Source organism: Apaloderma vittatum, unplaced genomic scaffold (assembly GCF_000703405.1).
Source record: "Apaloderma vittatum isolate BGI_N311 unplaced genomic scaffold, ASM70340v1 scaffold51, whole genome shotgun sequence".
Classification (NCBI taxonomy): Eukaryota; Metazoa; Chordata; class Aves; order Trogoniformes; family Trogonidae; genus Apaloderma; species Apaloderma vittatum.
In genome coordinates this window covers 26733-43557 of record NW_009700611.1, presented here as the reverse complement: position 1 = coordinate 43557, position 16825 = coordinate 26733, and the positions used below count along the sequence as shown (strand labels likewise).

Below are 16825 nucleotides of genomic sequence, written 5' to 3'. Positions count from 1 at the left end.
TGCTTAAATTACTGACAGTCTTGTTGATTTCTGTTGGGGGGAAGCAGATGGACTAGAATGACGTTCTGCATTGATTGATTTTGAATTCACCTTTCTGGCATTGACCCTTTAACTTTCAACAGTGAGATCCTTGAGGACCCCAACAGATAAAACTAGCACTTTGGAGCATTCTCAGAAAGACTGGTGATATTTAATTTCTATTATGATGGTAACATATCCTGAGAAATAGGGTACATAAAATGGAGATTTAAAAAACATGCTGTAGGCAGAGATTTCAATTGCTTGCAAGGTACAGTTTCTGGAATCTGCTCCTGACAGTTTGAATTTTTTAGTGCTTGCAAAATTAATTATATACCAACCTAAAATGGTTTGGGGTTTGAATTAAGTTGCATATAAACCTTATCTGCTAACGTCTGGCTCTGTAAATTATGTTAGAAACTTCCATGAGGATGTCATTTCATAGATTCACAGAATCATGACATGTTAGGGGTTGGAAGGGACCTCTAGAGATCATCTAGTCCAACCCCCCTGCCAGAGCAGGATCCCCTAGGGCAGCCACACAGGAACATGTCCAGGTGGGTTTTGAAAGTCTCCAGAGAAGGAGACTCCACAATCTCTCTGGGCAGCCTGTGCCAGGGCTCTGTCACCCTCACAATAAAGAAGTTTCTCCTCATGTTGAGGTGGAACTTCCTATGTCCTAACTTAAACCCATTAATCCTTGTTCTGTTGCTGGGCACCACTGAGAAGAGATTGTCTCCTTCCCCTTGACACCCACCCCTCAGATATTTCCATACGTTAATAAGGTCCCCTCTCAGCCATCTCCTTTCAAGGCTGAACAACCCCAGTTCTCTCAGTCTCTCTTCACAGGAGAGATGTTCAAGTCCCTTAATCATCCTTGTAGCTCTCCGTTGGACTCTCTCCAGTGGGTCCCTGTCTCTCTTGAACTGGGGAACCCAAAACTGGACACAGTATTCCAGGTGTGGTCTCAGCAGGGCAGAGTAGAGGGGGAGGAGAACCTGCCTAGACCTGCTGGACACACTTTTCTTAATGCAGCCCCAGGATCCCATTGGCCCTCCTGGCCATAAGGGCACATTGCTGTCCCATAGACAACTCACTGTCCACTAGGACAGTACTTTCATTACTTGGATTTTGCTTCCTTTAAACTGTATTTCAAAAACACATAAAAATGAGAGAAGCACAGCACCACTGTGTATCTCTGACGAGGGTTAGGGCTGGGCCACTAAACGCTGACAGATGCTCTCTAACTCCTCTCCTTCCCCAAAATGGAAGGGAAAGGGAATGAGGCAGAGAGTTATGGGTTGGAAAAGAAAACTAAACCAATGAAATACATACAAATACATACAAAACTGATACAAAATCTGAGTGTCTGCCTGATAGCAACCCCCACTGATGCTGCAGAGCAGGTGGCACTGGGCCAGCCCCAGGCTCAGCGGCAGAGGGGAACCAGATACAGGAGGTGGAATCAGGAACTCAGGATCGGGATCAAAGGCAGAAGACTGAACAGGAGGCACAGAGTCCTCCTCAGACGCTGGCCATTGAAGAAGAGAACTGTGTGATCCCTCAGCTTTATACTAAATACGATGTATATGGAATGGAATACTTTTTTGGTCACCTGTGCTGTCTGTTCCCCACTGGAGGTTTAACATTTTACTTCCTTGTGACCCTTTTCACTTCCTGGCACCTCCAAGGTGTTACACAAGATCCAGCAGTGACCTTGGTCACTATAGGAGCAAGTATAAGCAAGAGCTTTTCTGCATCCCAATCCCTGTCAGTAATTACAAACATCAGGAGTTATCACTTCTAGTAGCAGGCACTGTCTGCAGAAACACACTGCTGACTTCAGAATGTGCAGCCTCTTAGAAGAGGCTGAATTGAAAAGTAAAATCACAAAACAGAATTGGTTCTGTTTAGCTCAAACCAGGACAATCTCCAAGAGCTTCAGAATCCCGTATTTTTGTTCCTCCTATTTCACCCACATGTTTTTAGTTATTTCCTTCTGTGTTTTGAGATGTTTTCCCAAGAACACTGCTAAGTAATACAAATTAATGCTGGACTATTTTCTCAGTTACACTCATGCAATTTTTTTGGAAAAAGGAGAGAAAGCAATTCAAATCAAATATAACGATGGTCCCAGGACTAGATTCTCCTCTTGCTGCAGAAGAAGAGATAGATTTGTGCCCTGTTGCCCTGAATCCAGTAAACTGGACATCTAGGTTCAGGTCTGATTTTCAGATCTTTCTGACTAAGTTCAGTAAGCATGTGGGGACTTGTCTCCACCCAGCATCGTGCAAAACTACCCAATGCAGCACCCAAAACTTTTCACTTCAGAAATGTAGATCTATACATACCTACCAGCTATTTAAATTCTGCCCTGATTTCCACATCATGCAACCAGGTGAGGCACTGTGCATGTCAGACAGAATTTGTCCCAATGACCACATTCCTGGCTCCCACATTTCACAGACCTGGAACGTTGCACCTGGCCAGTGGAGATCTTGCTACTGACCTCAGTGAGGTAAGGATTTCGCCCTATCAGAGCAGACATCACTGGATCTGCTATTCTTTAAAAAGCTGGAGTTTCCACATTCTGTGCACAATAAAGCTCTGTATAATGACTCTGTAAAACTGTCAGGGGAGTCAAAGAAAGAGTAGCATGAGCAAGAAACCTATTCAAGCTTAAAGCACCTTGAATTACACAAGATATTGCTTATAAAATTTGGCATTTTTGGTTCATCATTGATCAGAGACAATGATGCATGTAGTATTAAAAACTGATAGTAAATGGCAATATTCTTTATTTTGGTTGTATTTCATCACAAGGGTAGAAGTCATTTGTCCCAGAAAAAAATACGACCAAATAAACAACACTGTCAGCAAAGACAAGCTATCAAGTAGGTTTTATGCCAACACTGATGAATGAAACCTGTGTATATCTTGGGCTGCATCACCCCCACACGTTCTGGGAACAGTGGTAGGCCAAAATGTTAATTCTTTCCCTGAAATTCCAAGGATGCAAAACGGTTCTGTTAATGGCATCTTCCCTTCCTTCTCAGACATATGAGGAGCGATTGAGGGAGCTGGATCTATTCAGTTTGACGAAGAGGAGGCTGAGAGGGGATCTCATCATGCTCTACAATTACTTGAAAGGACATTGTAGAGAGGTTGGTGCTGGTCTCTTCTCACAGGTAATTAGGGACAGAATCAGAGGGAATGGTTGCAAGTTGCTACAGGGCAAGTTTAGGCTGGACATTAGGAAGAAATTCTTCACAGAAAGAGTGGTCAGACACTGGAATAGACTGCCTAGGGAGGTGGTTGAGTCGCCATCCCTGGATGTGTTCAAGTGTTGTTTAGATGTAGTGTTGGGCGATATGGTTTAGGGGTAAACTTGTAGTGTAGGGTCAATGGTTGGACTCGATGATCCCAAGGGTCTTTTCCAACCTGAATTGTTCTATGATTCTATGATTCTATATGTGTTTTGTTTATTCTTTTCAAATATTCTCTTCACATTTATTTCTTCGTTACTTCTGAGTTTCTCTCCTTTCACACCTAGCATGAACGTGAGGTAGGTCCCAAGGCAGTGTCCTGCATCCTGCTTGGGAAGAGGTGCAGGAATTAAAATGTTACCTGGGCTGCCAATGTCTGTGCAGCATTTGCTTAGGGAACGAAGATTTGCAGCACATGCAGCTTCCTCCACTGGCACAGAAAGTGATCTCAAGTGAGATGAAGGACTGGCTTGTCTTTGAGATGACTAATGTGTTTGTGTGCTTGCAGCTGACCTGCACCTAACCCATCCCAAAAAATTAGAAAGCTTATGTCCATTTACATTTTAAAAGACTGATTCTCCAACAACAGAAAGAAGAAATGCATTTCTAAACTGATGACACCTGTGTGTGAGGTACTGGAAAGAGGGAGCCAGTACTTCCGAGTTGTATCACAGGGGCTTGGTTAAGACTCTGACTCATTGCAGCTGATGTGACAGACCCATTGAACAAAATCCTCTCCTTGCTCCCTCTTCTTTCTCCACCTTTCAGTGCCCTCTGGTACTTTACCTTATGTGTGACGTTTTGTCTGTTTTGTGGACAGCTTTGGATTTTTTCATTAGCTCTCCAGCTCAGCGTCATCACACTTGGATCCTTTGTTCTTGCCTCTGGAAGTCCTCTGTAATGGCCACTTCTTCATCCTTGGCTCTTGCTATGCTTTCTAACACCCTTCCAGCACTGTATGCGTTCCTGCTACCAAAATTCTTGCCTACGCCTTCCACAGCACCCCTACAGCTTCAGATTCTTCCCATCTGTGGAAATCTTAGCTCTGAAAACTGCTATCACCGCTGTTCTCAGCCTTCTTCTGACACACTCACATCATGCCAGTCACATGTCTCAATCTCCTGGCTGTACTTCTGTCTGCACAGTCTTTGGCATCCACTTTGCTGCCTGGCCACACAGCTGGCTCTTGTTCAGCTTCCAGGCCACCAAGGCCATGAGGGCTTCTTCCACAGAACTGCTCCCCAGCCACCAGCTCTTCGCCTTGTCTGATCATTAAGTCTCCCATAGTCTCGTTCTCACATTTGTTGCGTGCAGGTAGATGCGCCCCCTTCCTCAGCACACCACAGATTCTGTGTGGCTGCAGATCTCTGTAGGACTGAGGCCTTTGAACTTTTATTTGCAAGCACTGAGTGCATTACCCACAATCTCCCGGTCTAATTATTCACAGAATCACAGGATCGCCTAGATTGGAAAAGACCTTTAAGATTATCGAGTCCAACCAATTCATGGTTTTGTTCTGGCTCACGTCCTAACATTAATGCTGCACTAAAAATACTACTCCGTTGCTCACATTTAATTTCCATCACTGTTTGGAAAAGACACTCATTATGTTTTTAAGTACATTTGGGTGATGGCCAAATATTACAAACATAAATGTAAAATGCTAATTGATAAAAACAATTGTTTCCAAAGGGGCAGCTTTTTGATTCTAATTACCTCTTTCAATTAATTTTTATTGCTGATCCTGTGATTATGTGTAATGCAACATCCACCCACTGCAGGACTCCTGCAAGCCCTACTAATGACATTCCTTATGGCTGCCCCGTTAATGCCAATGACAACACTGTGTAATGAATATCAACCAGCTTAGCTACAGGCCTTTTTACTCCTACTCTTCTCTTTCCTAACTGCAAATCATTATTTGTGTATGAGCTGCTTTCAGTGATATCTTTGTCCTTGCCTGTTTCTACCAGAGGCTGTTGCTGGAATATGGAGAGTTGCTAAATCAGAGAAGGAAGTGGGTGGATGGGAGAATGCAGATACCAAGAGGGCTGTAGGCCTGTGGATGGATATTTCTCAGGCAGTTCTCAATTAAAAGAGCTCAGTGACATGGCTGAGCTTGTTTTTGTGGCCCTGGGTGCCACGATGAATGTACTTCAGTGACAGAACTACTGAAACAATTAAAAAAATAATACTTAAAAAAATCTTTGATTATCAATGATAGTTGCTAAGGAGCATCAAGCAGTTACTGGCTTGAGTCAAAAAAATTTTTGCAACGTCCTTAGGGAGGGCCAAGCTGTTGAAGTGTCAAGGGGAGGAGTGGTACAGGGAGAAATTCTCGTAGCAAAGTGACATGTAGTTATTTCCCATAAACAACTTCCTTAAGTACTTTACTGGGCAGAATATCAGCAGTTATGTTCATAACTGTGATCTGGAGCACCTGCTCAGCTGCCTCCTTCTACCAGTTCCTCTGAATACCCTGATTTTAACACCAAAGTCCACTAGGGGCCCAATTCAGTCACTGTAGGTACAGAAAATTGCCCTAGTCTGAAGATCTTGGTGTCTCTATAATTCTAACTGGGAAATCGATACCAACATTTTTCTGCTTATATCTTCTGAAGGGTTTCGTCCCAGGAGGATATTCTGGGGTCACCTAGCACATTTACACAGCAGTCTACTGGCTTGAGCTCATCCCTGTTCCCCACTCAGTTTGATGGGTTTCAGTCTCCCAGCTCCCACGAGCAGTACCAAGACAGAGCAATGCCATTGCCCTTCTGGGTGAAGGTTCTGTCCTTTCTGCCCACTGCTCTTAACACCCAACAAATGATTCAGATTTATACAAAAAATAACTTACCTTTTGCTTTTTACGATCACTCCTCTTATGAGTCATTTTTTTGCTTTCATCTTCATACACCAAAACAAAGTCAATTCTTCGCTGCCCGTCGCTGAAGAACAAGGAGTCAGGCTTATCATCAAACTCAGCCTGGAAGGCAGGTAGGATATGTTAATATAAAGAACATTATTTGTTGGTTCCTTTCTTGCTACCCACGACACAATATTTCAGTGACCAGAGAAATTCAACATGTCAAACTCATTTACCACACATTTACCAGAGGAGCATCGGGACACAGCACCATTCCCACATAATGCATCTGTCAAGTAATTTGCATACCATCATGGATACGATGTTAGATAGTCTGTATGCAAGAGACAAGATATGTTTTTGCCTGATGGGAGTCACAGAATTAGCACATTCCCATCTGTCCCCTTACCTGATAGAAGTTTAAGCACCTCTGCAATTAAAAAAAAAACCCACCAAAACAAAATGCCCAGTGGTTTCATGCACCCTAATATCAAAACCCACCATTGCCCAGAGAACAAACATGATCAGGCTACAGATGAACTCTCAGAATGGACACATCCTATGTGGATTTATTTCCCCTTACATTCGCAACATCTTAGCAAGCAAAAAATATTGTTCTACGCCACACATCCATCATGTTATAATATATGCCAAAATCAGAAGGAGTAATATATCCACAAGCCGTTATCTACTCCCCGGAGGAATGTAGGATAGATTGTCATATCCACTAATAACATCTTAATGTGTTATTTCATGTGTGAAATGATGCAGACACATTGATGACAGGGGAACCTGAATGCTCAAATAATGATTTTGTAGTTTCTTAGAGTACTCTGAGGGTACTAGCATATGTAACAATCCCTCCTTCCAGGTAAGGTAGCTGCAATGTTATCAGAATCGTCAGGTAATGAATACCTAGCTCTAATGTACTTGGCCAAATCCATCCATGGCGTTAATGAGGGCAGTGCCACTATAGCTGATAGATAGCAAATTTCTGAAATGGGACTCAGCATTGCATTACAGATGGTAAGATCTCCAAAGCTGGCAAGACTCCCATATAGAACCACGGAGAAGCCTTGGCTTCCAGATGGCTGTGCCTTTGGGGACACAGAAAAGATTCCCAGATGTCCTATCCCTGAAATCTCCCTGTCAGAGCAAACCAAACTTCATGAGGGGTGACAGGTCCAGTTTTGGGAGTTCTGGGATATCTGATCCATAGAAAGACATGTGGAAATGTGGTTATAGTGTCACAGACCCCTCAGGTGCAGATTGAAACAGTTGGTCTTCCACTGTGATAAAACCAAGAAGGATGCCAGTCTGCAGCCAGGAGCACCCCAGTTCCAGGGAGCACACAGTGTTTTAAGAACCACATGTGTCAGTGTTTCCAAAACAAAATTTCCCAAGAGTTTTGTTCTCAACCTCTCCCTGTAGACTATTTTGTTACTGTTTTTTGGCTGAGTCAAAACAGTCAACCAAGATGTGTCTCCCCATAATTATGACAAAATTTCCATATTTTAAATAAACTCAGGGGAGTTTAAACTCACTGGGGTTTTTTTTTATGTTGTATGTGTGAAGGCTGAGATCTGCTGCAAAGAGCTCCTGTTAGCTTATTTGCTTCTGTTTGAGCAGATTCTCGGTTAGAATAGTTCTTTTTGAATCCCACCTGTGCCCAGGGATTTGTGACAAACCTGACAGCAAGCAGCTGCTGACATACATACATGCATACATGCCTATATTTATATATATATATGTAAATATATATATATATGCTGACATATGGCCATTATACACATATATTCTATGTTAGTTTCACAACCTGGCCTAGGATTCAGAAACTACCTAGGCAATCACTAAATCAACATACAGCTGCACACCATGAGCAAAGTTTTAGGGAAAAAAAAATGTTTTAAACTTTCAGATGGCATCACCAGACCCCAATGACACTGAATATCACCCAAAGCAAGTCATGGATGTGAATTTCTAAGTTCTTGAGAACTTGAGTTGGCATAGTCCCATAAGCAATCAGATCTGACCCTGACAAGTTTTCCTCCTGCTGAGGACTGAACAGGGGTGGAAAAAGCAGCCCTGCTGTGACCATCTCCAGCCTCACAGCCTCAGCTCTCCCCTGGCACCCCGGCAGACTCTGGCCAGGGATAAAATTGCTCCGTGTCGCAATGGTGTAAACACAGAGCCTTGTGATAATGAATAAGCAGGGGAAGTGTCGCCACTGCATAAACCAGAAGGATTTTTAATTGGGCTTCTTTGTCTTTTGAATCTTAGAAACCGCGTTATAACTTCTATTTAAAGAGACAAGAGTTTAGCTGTGAAGCTCAAGCACTTGAAAGCACAGAAATAGTAGCAATAGCTTTGAGGTTTTTTCACTACAGATTTTAGCTCCTTTTCCTGTATGACCTACTCACTGGACAGAGAAGGCAGAAACAGCAGAGAGCAAACAAGAGATCAAGTTTTGATCTAACAAGTTTTTATCATACTATGTGATCACATAACTTAATAATTTAAATAGTTTTCCTTTAAACGTAGTCTCCTTTAAGCATATAAAACTCGTATGTAGCTTAGCGATAACCGGTTTAACTGGATTGTCAATAACTAAACACAAAGAATGCCCCTTAATCAGTATTCTGACTCATTAATTTACCTACATATATGATTTCATTCACAGGAGTATACATGTATATACATGTTACCCTACACCCCCCCCCTTCTATAAATACATGTATCAAATCCCCTTAATCAGTATTCTGACTCATTAATTTATCTACATATATGATTTCATTCACAGTATAATACATGTATATACATGTTACCCTACATCCCCCCCTTCTATAAATACATGTATCAAACCATGCATATATATATAATGGAATATAGATGAAAAATTAATCAGTATTAGGCTGCTTGAATCCAGACATGGAAGTTCACACTTTGGAAGCTAACTTCTTAAAAGTAATCTGCTTCTAATCACAAGGGCATTGTTTAATTGACCTCTGCATAGACACCTTATACATCAATAAAGAATAGAGAATTGACTCATTAAGACTGAATACTTTAGAGATCAAGATTAGAACCCGCACAAATAAATTGTAATGTAACATTAAATGTTGCTCAATTAAAAGTAAGAAGTAAAATGCAAATGGGAATGTAATAGTTAATGTTCTGACAGCTACATGAACTGTGTGGTTTATCTTGTAAACCCGACTGGATAGTTTGCAATGAAAAAATCATATAATATTCAACATAATTACCAGGGGAAATACAGGACTGGAAAACAAAAAGATGTGCACACTCTGAAGTTAATAATTCCTTTGAGACAATGTTTATTTTTAAAAAAATATGTAATATTATCTGACAGTATTACAAATGTTATTATCATACAAATGCACACAAGCTTATGTGCATAGAGACATAACTTAAAGGGGCTGAAATTCCGATATATATTTTTTCTTAAATATTGGTAGGTAATTATAACCCAAAATAATGAACAGGCCCATTGATACCTCTTTGTTTTGTAAGAACCAAACACAGAGTTTATCTACTGCACTATCTTATTTTCTAAGCCTCAGCATAATCACATTTTAAGTACTGATGAAGGCAATTGGTTGTGCACTCTAATGTTATAATGATACCCTAGTGGACAGCAGGTTAATATTGATTAACACCATTAATAAATATAAAAATACAATACATTTAGCTGTAAAATACTAATTATATTTAGCACAGAATCCTCAGCGCTTCTGAACTCTCCAAGTGTTGTACAATCAACTGTTTGCCTACCACTGAGAGACGGGGAACTAATATCTGTTTTATTAACAGAAGGAATCCGAAGGAGAGTAGGGTTTTTAACACTAAGGTCACACCTATGTGGGCTAGTCTAGAGGTGGTACGGCCACATTCATGTGGGTGTACCTCTGTATTTCATTTCAGAGCAGGGTCAGACCAGCTGAGCATCAGTGGCTCTTCGCTCCAAGGAATGAGGCTGGAGGTCGTCTGAAGTAACAAAAAGCCCAGGAATGGGTATAATGCAGACATCACCACTTTGGCATCAAATTCTTCTACAGACCCACTGCTTGGGTCCTCCCTCTCAGAGGACATACACATGGCCTGCAGGATCCTGCTGGAGCTGGGAAGTGCCACACTGACGCAGGCACAGAATCACAGAGTCACAGAATGCCAGGGGCTGGAAGGGACCTCAAAAGATCATCTAGTCCAGCCCTCTTGCCAGAGTAGGATCACCTATAGTAGGTCACACAGGAACGCGTCCAGGTGGGTTTTGAATGTTTCCAGAGAAGGAAACTCCACAACCTCCCTGGGCAGCCTGTGCCAGGGCTCTGTCACCCCCACAGGGAAGAAGCTTTTTCTGATATTTTTGTGGAACCTCCTATGTTCCAGCTTGTACCCATTGTCCCTTGCCCTGTCATCAGACGTCGCTGAAAAGAGCCTGGCTCCGTCCTCCTGACACTCCCCTTTGACATCGCCCTGAGCAGTCCTCTGCCATGCACATCCCTGCTTACACATCTTCTGTTCATCCTCCCTGACACCAGACCCCCTGCCACCGCCTCGGCAAGGGAATAAGGAACTTCCTGAGCTCCAGCACAACCAGTCATCCGTAAACAGCATCTGCCCTCCCAGCCCCCAGGACAGAGTGGTACCTGGAGAAGGGACAAGGGGTGAAGACAAGCTTGGCCTTCCACGCGGGGTAAGGGCTGAAGTAACTGGTTTGGCTTCAAGCGACCACATCATGGAACCAACTCTCAGCCCCGTGACTCAGAGCTCCTCAGGAAGGAGAAGACCGTGCGTAGATAACCAGGTTTGCTGGTATCTAAGGGGAAGTGCCACATCTTACTCTTGAGACCGTTGCCGTAGCCATGGCTACATGCGAAGGCTGCAGCAGAAGCTGAAAGGAGACCATGCTAGTGGGAAGCTCCCTTCAGCAACGGCAATGCTCCCTGCCAGGGGAGGAAAAACGACGTTGTGAAGAATCTCGTCTTCATCTTCCAGGCTTCTCTGGGCATTATGTTGTTAACATTCAGAGGGGATTATGGTGGGAAGGGCAGTACAGAGACAAGAAAAATATGAGCACAGGAATTGCATTATTTATTGTTTACTACACCCTGAACAAGCACAGTATCGTAAGCTGATTTTTTTTTTTTAAATAATAAGAGATTTTGCAGGAATGGCTTATCTAACTGGAAGGATAAAAGAAGTGCTTTATATTTCATCCCCAGGAGCCTTTGGTGTGACTGTCAATAGCACCAAATGTAATCATTACTGGAGGGATAAACCACTCGTCTGCGACCTCACCTAATTTTCAGATATGCTTCAAAACAGCTTCCTGCAGCAAACCAGGGAGTAAATTGGTACTTGGAAACAAGAGAGCAGAGCCTGTGTACCATTGCCTCTGCTGACAGGTACCTGCAAAAAATCCTCCCACCAGGGCACGGTGACAGTCCTACAGGGACCCGCAGGTTACGCTTCAGTTGTGGGTTTTACGTAGGTGCAAATTTCAGAGTGCCTGTTTAGAGGCACAGTCATTTCTCTCTACAGGCCTCAGGAAACTTCAAATCAAGTAAATAAAAAGGAAACAAATTGTACTACCAGGAGATCACGAAACATAATTATTTGTGAAGTGCTTTGAGGTGATCTTAAGAAAATGTTACAAAAATACAAAGCTCTTACTATCACAGCTATATAATAAAATCTTTTATCACTCCACGTTTTGAATGACCAATAGACACATCCTTCTGACATTAAGAACAAAACAAGCATTTCCTTCCAGGAGAGACAAGATATATATAATACATAATACATAGTACCTAATACATAAGATACTTCTGGAAGGTGCAAGTTTATTTTCCTATCACGTTGGTTTGGCTCCACAGGGCCATAAAACCGTTGTGCCTTTAACATTTTGCCTTGTGACTCGTATTTGCTAATAACAACAGAGGACTCTTCTATTTCTCCTTTTAGCAAGAAGATTATTAGCAAGGACTTAATCAGAAGAAAGGTTTTAATTTTTTCATTTCCTCAACAGGCAAGGAAATTTTTGCCGTGTAACAAACTGAAATAAACTAAGGACAAAGTAGAAAAATACGGGGTGTCATTACAGTCATACACTTCTGTCAGCAGCAAGCGGTTGGTAACTGGCCAGGCATCAGGATGCCTTGTCCCCTGAGCTAAGTTTGGACCAGACACCCACTGGATTTCCTGTCTGAGCGCCAGGTTGCCGCTGGTTGCAGGAGGAATTCCAGTCACTCCTGATCAGAGAGGGACCAAACGGCCTTTCTTTTAAAGCAAAGTGAAGAGAGTACTCCGCTGAGAATCTGCTTTTCAGCACCTCCCACCTTTCTTGGGATGCAGGAGCTGGGAAATCTGCTTTTACAGACTTCCCCGAAGCCTTCTCGCTGCAGAAATTGTCTTTGCGGGGCAGCACTAACAGGCAATTTGAAGTTATCTTCCCGTTTGCAGATGTTGAGTCTCAAAAAAAAAAATCTTAGTGTTACATCCAAATTCAAACCATCTACCTGTAAGGCAGACAAAAACGCGAAATGAAACACCTGAGACCTAGAAAAGCCTTGAATTAATGCTCTATACGGAGTTCTGTCTTCCTTGTACATACTGTTTATGATATATGACTTTAATGCACATCACATGCCATACTTCTCCTTGTAGTAGTTATCTTCTTTATTCAGTGTCTTTTTTTGTTATACCTCATCTAGATAGCTCGAATGCTTAAAATGGGGATTTTCTCCTAACTGTGCCTGTGGTACTCTCCTCATAGAATCTCCACGTTCTACAAATGTTGATAAATTTAATTTTACAAGATCTCCCAGGAGAGAAAATAACAGTATAGCACTCATTTTAATGGTCATCACATAAGGCATCTAGGATCAATTCTGAAACTGCCTCGTAAATTTGGAGTTTCAGCTTGAGACACCAGGACAGTGACATCTTCCCAGAGAGCTCAGCAATCCTCTCTCTTCAACGAGCAATACACTCACTTTCAGGTCCACATGTGACTCTCCTGAGCTAATGCAAACAGGGGCTGCAGATGTTGCCCTTTAACACTCAGGAAATAAACAAAATCTGGATGTAACTTTGCAAGTCTTGCACAGAAATTCTGTAGCAGGAGCAGGGATAAAATCCAATTTCTAGGACCAAACTCAGTTTCTCTAGTTGCGAGAGCCTTTCATTCTTTCCCTGTGACTTCTCGCCACGTTTACAATTTGCTGAAGTACTACAGACAACATGCTCACACTATTTGAGCTTTTCTGGGGATTAATGCCCTACTTATCTGCCAAATGAGACAGGGATATTGTGGCAAACTTAGCATGTGATCCTCTAATTAGAGACAGCACCACAAGAAGAACAGGACCAATAACTTAGTTTTGGCTACTCCAGGAAGACTTGCAGAACCAAATCAAATTTTCAGAATACTTCCAGCTGCAAAGCATGACCTAAGTTTAGACAATAGGCACAATACTTCCCTTCTATTCAAATTGCTTATGGTTAGGCTTCCTATTCAGCTTCCATTTCTAGCTACTATAATCAATCACTCATTTCACAGACAGTCAGTAGATCTCAATTTTATCTTTGTGGCCCCTTCAACGCACTGAAACTGCCCCGTGGCTGACGAGGAGGACCTGACACAGAAGGAGCAGTGTGGAAAAGATACTGCTAAAACTGAGCCGAAATTACAACTGCTGGTAAACACGAGTAACCAAAAATAAAAATTGATTTTGACAGTTGATTTTCAGTAGAAATAAAAATAAGTTCTACCAAGACTGCTTGGAGGAGGCTGTTCTAACCACAAGGTATATGACATTCCAGCTGTTTTGATGCTATTTCACTTCATATAAATATATTAAAAAAATTTCATTGAACCACAAGAAGGATTTTTATAACATCCTAGTCAGGGCACTCAGCTGGGAAATGGAAGCTCTTAGTTCTATCTCATGCTCCAAAAAACATTTAAATATTTTTTCCAGAGACCAAGTAGCTTCAAATGAAGAACACTCTGCCACAAAATGCTGGGACAGGGTCAGGGGAGGAGAGGGTATCCAGCTGCCAGAAGGAAACTCATTTCGTGGTACTTTCTGTATCTGTTTCCTACAGCAGAGGCAAGAACAAATGCCCCTGACCCATAACTATGACAAGCACTTTGCCAGCTAAGCTGCTAGAGCAGGTCCCCAAGGTTCCAGTGCACCTTGGTGCAATGATGAGTGATCTATCCCTTCATTTACACTGCTTTCAAAATGCACTGCCCCATGGAAGTCCTCTGTCTCTTTCTTTTATGATTTTGTTTCCCATTTCAGTTTTATATGAATCAAAATAGTTCTCTGTTTGGTGGCCAGGCCAAAAAATAAATCATCTAAACTGCCCCATTCATAATATCTACATATAAGACAGAGCAGGCTTAATTCGGTCCCCCGAATTCGAATGCTTGATTTGCATATTTTAACTTTTTAGCTCATTTTCCATTGTACTGTATGTTCTCCTAGTCATATAAAGAAAACAACTTATTCCTTTACAGGCAGAGAAGTCAGCAGGACCTGGACCTGCACAGTCCTAACAGACTTCCTCTGTGCAAGCTAAAGGGATCACTGGTAGCAGCGGTAGCAGGTTGTCATTCCTGGAGTAGGATCTAGTAGACTGCAATAAGGAAACACACAGGTTTAAAAGTCAGTGCCTTGAACAGGGCTGGCTGGGATCCAGCCCTGGTTCTCATTACTTGGTGGTACCATTAATCACTAGGGTTGGAAAAGATCTCTAAGATCATCAAGTCCAACCACTATTGTAACACTACCACGACCACTAAACCCTGTCCCGAAGTGCCATTATCTACACATTTTTTGAACACCTCTAGGGATAACGACTCCACCACTTCTACAGGCAGCCTGTTCCAGTGCTTCACTACTTTTTCAGTAAAGAAATTTTTTTCAATACCTAAGCTAAACCTTCCCTGGGCAACTCTCATCCTATTGCTAGTTACTTGGGAGAAAAGACCAACACCCACCTCACTACAACAGCCTTTCAGGTAGTTGTAGAGAGCAACGAGGTCTTCCCTGAGCCTCCTCTTCTCCAGACTAAACAACCCCAGTTCCTCTAGACACTCCTCACAAGACTTGATTTTCCATTAAAGTATTTTCTTGCACGACTTCTCTCTGTGAAAAACATCAGGAAGCTCTTCAGTGCTCAAAATTAATTGGTCAACAGGCAATTCTTGACACTGTTGAACCTGTTTCTAATCCACTTGTAGATGTAGCTTGAACAGAAAAGCCAAACTATACACACTCAAAGCCAGTGACACTAACATCTGTCATTAGAGTAATGAAATAGAGAACAGGCTTTTTTTGATTTATATGGATTGCCCTATTTGCTTTAGGATAAATATATGATTTTACACCTTTTTAAATCAAGGCTTATAGCTATCTCCTTATGCAACTGCAGACCACACTTCTAACACTCTAGGTGAAAAAATAAAACTGGGCTTAATGGCATGCTGGCTGGGCATCACATTGGCAAAGCACGTACCATGGCAAGGCTTGCTGGGATCAATTGGCCAGCCCTTAGAGATAAATGAGACCTGAGGCAGGGGACCTTGAACTAGAGCCAGAAGTCTTGTTAGCTGCAGAAAACATTAGGCAAGCTGGGAAACTTGAACTTCAGATAAAGGGAACAGACAACTCCAGCCCTTTTTTCTCCCTGCCACTTCAGTCTTTTACTGGCGTAGGGAATTTCTTGACGTTTCCCAGCTTTCTGAAAAAAACCCGAATCTTGAACAAACAAGTCAGCCAATATCTGGATGTGTATGAATGTACAGGGTATGTGTGTTTATTTGTAGGGTGTGTTCATAACCACACATGCTTGTATGCACATACAGAGAAATCCTATAAAAATTACATAGAGGTGATGTATGTGTGTGTATCAGTTTATAGGGAATATATATTGGTCACTTTTAATTGAGTCCAGTGCCTATATCAGCCTGCATTTTCATATTTGAGTCAATGACTTCAGGTACCTTTAGGGAAACCGAGACACAGTAACTCAGATTCAGTCATGCAGATGAACTGCACGTACCGTAAATGCAAGGGAATGCTAGTCTTCTGGAACAGCTACTGACTATTGCATATCTGTAAGAGAAAAAATTACAGGTAGTCATAGCTAACGAAAAGAAGTACCCACCCATTCAGGAGTATGAAGGTTTTGCTGATCCGGTACAGTTCCATAAGTGGGAATAATCACCTGGTTCAGTTCCAAGACTAAAAATAAACATAAAAAATTCAAACATTTTAGCATTTTGTGTAGTAGGTGGTTTGTAAAATATTTTATTATTGGTTTGCAGAGAAGCCACTTTAACAAACTCATTTAGCGTTCGAGAAACAGAATGTTCTTGTCTCACACTTCAGTTATAATCACCAGGTGGTAAGAGAGTAAAACATAAATTTCGCCAGGATGACAGTCAGTCATCCTGAGCACGACATAGTGATGCAAAGCATACCTTTACTAGTATGTGTTATTTAGTGTTTCAGAAACTCTGTCCACATTCTAGCAATAGTTATATTTATCTTTCAGTGAATAAGGGTACCAGAACTGGCTCCACTTGTACAAATAACCCTAGCTCATGCTGACTGTACAAATAACAGTACCAGAGAATTCTTCA

The 16825-nt window shown here is 42.0% G+C and overlaps 1 protein-coding gene across 1 annotated transcript in view; it reads right to left on the bottom strand.

Moving 5' to 3' along the window:
- Window positions 1-16424, bottom strand: part of ANO6 (anoctamin 6) — a gene marked incomplete at its 5' end in the record, with an annotated part of 47685 nt that extends 31261 nt beyond the window's left edge. Inside the window, 2 exons of the mRNA XM_009878792.1 lie at window positions 6139-6267; window positions 16348-16424. Of these exons, the coding sequence (XP_009877094.1) occupies window positions 6139-6267; window positions 16348-16424 (206 nt within the window). The remainder of the gene's footprint in view (window positions 1-6138; window positions 6268-16347) is intronic.
- Window positions 16425-16825: the final 401 nt, after the last annotated feature.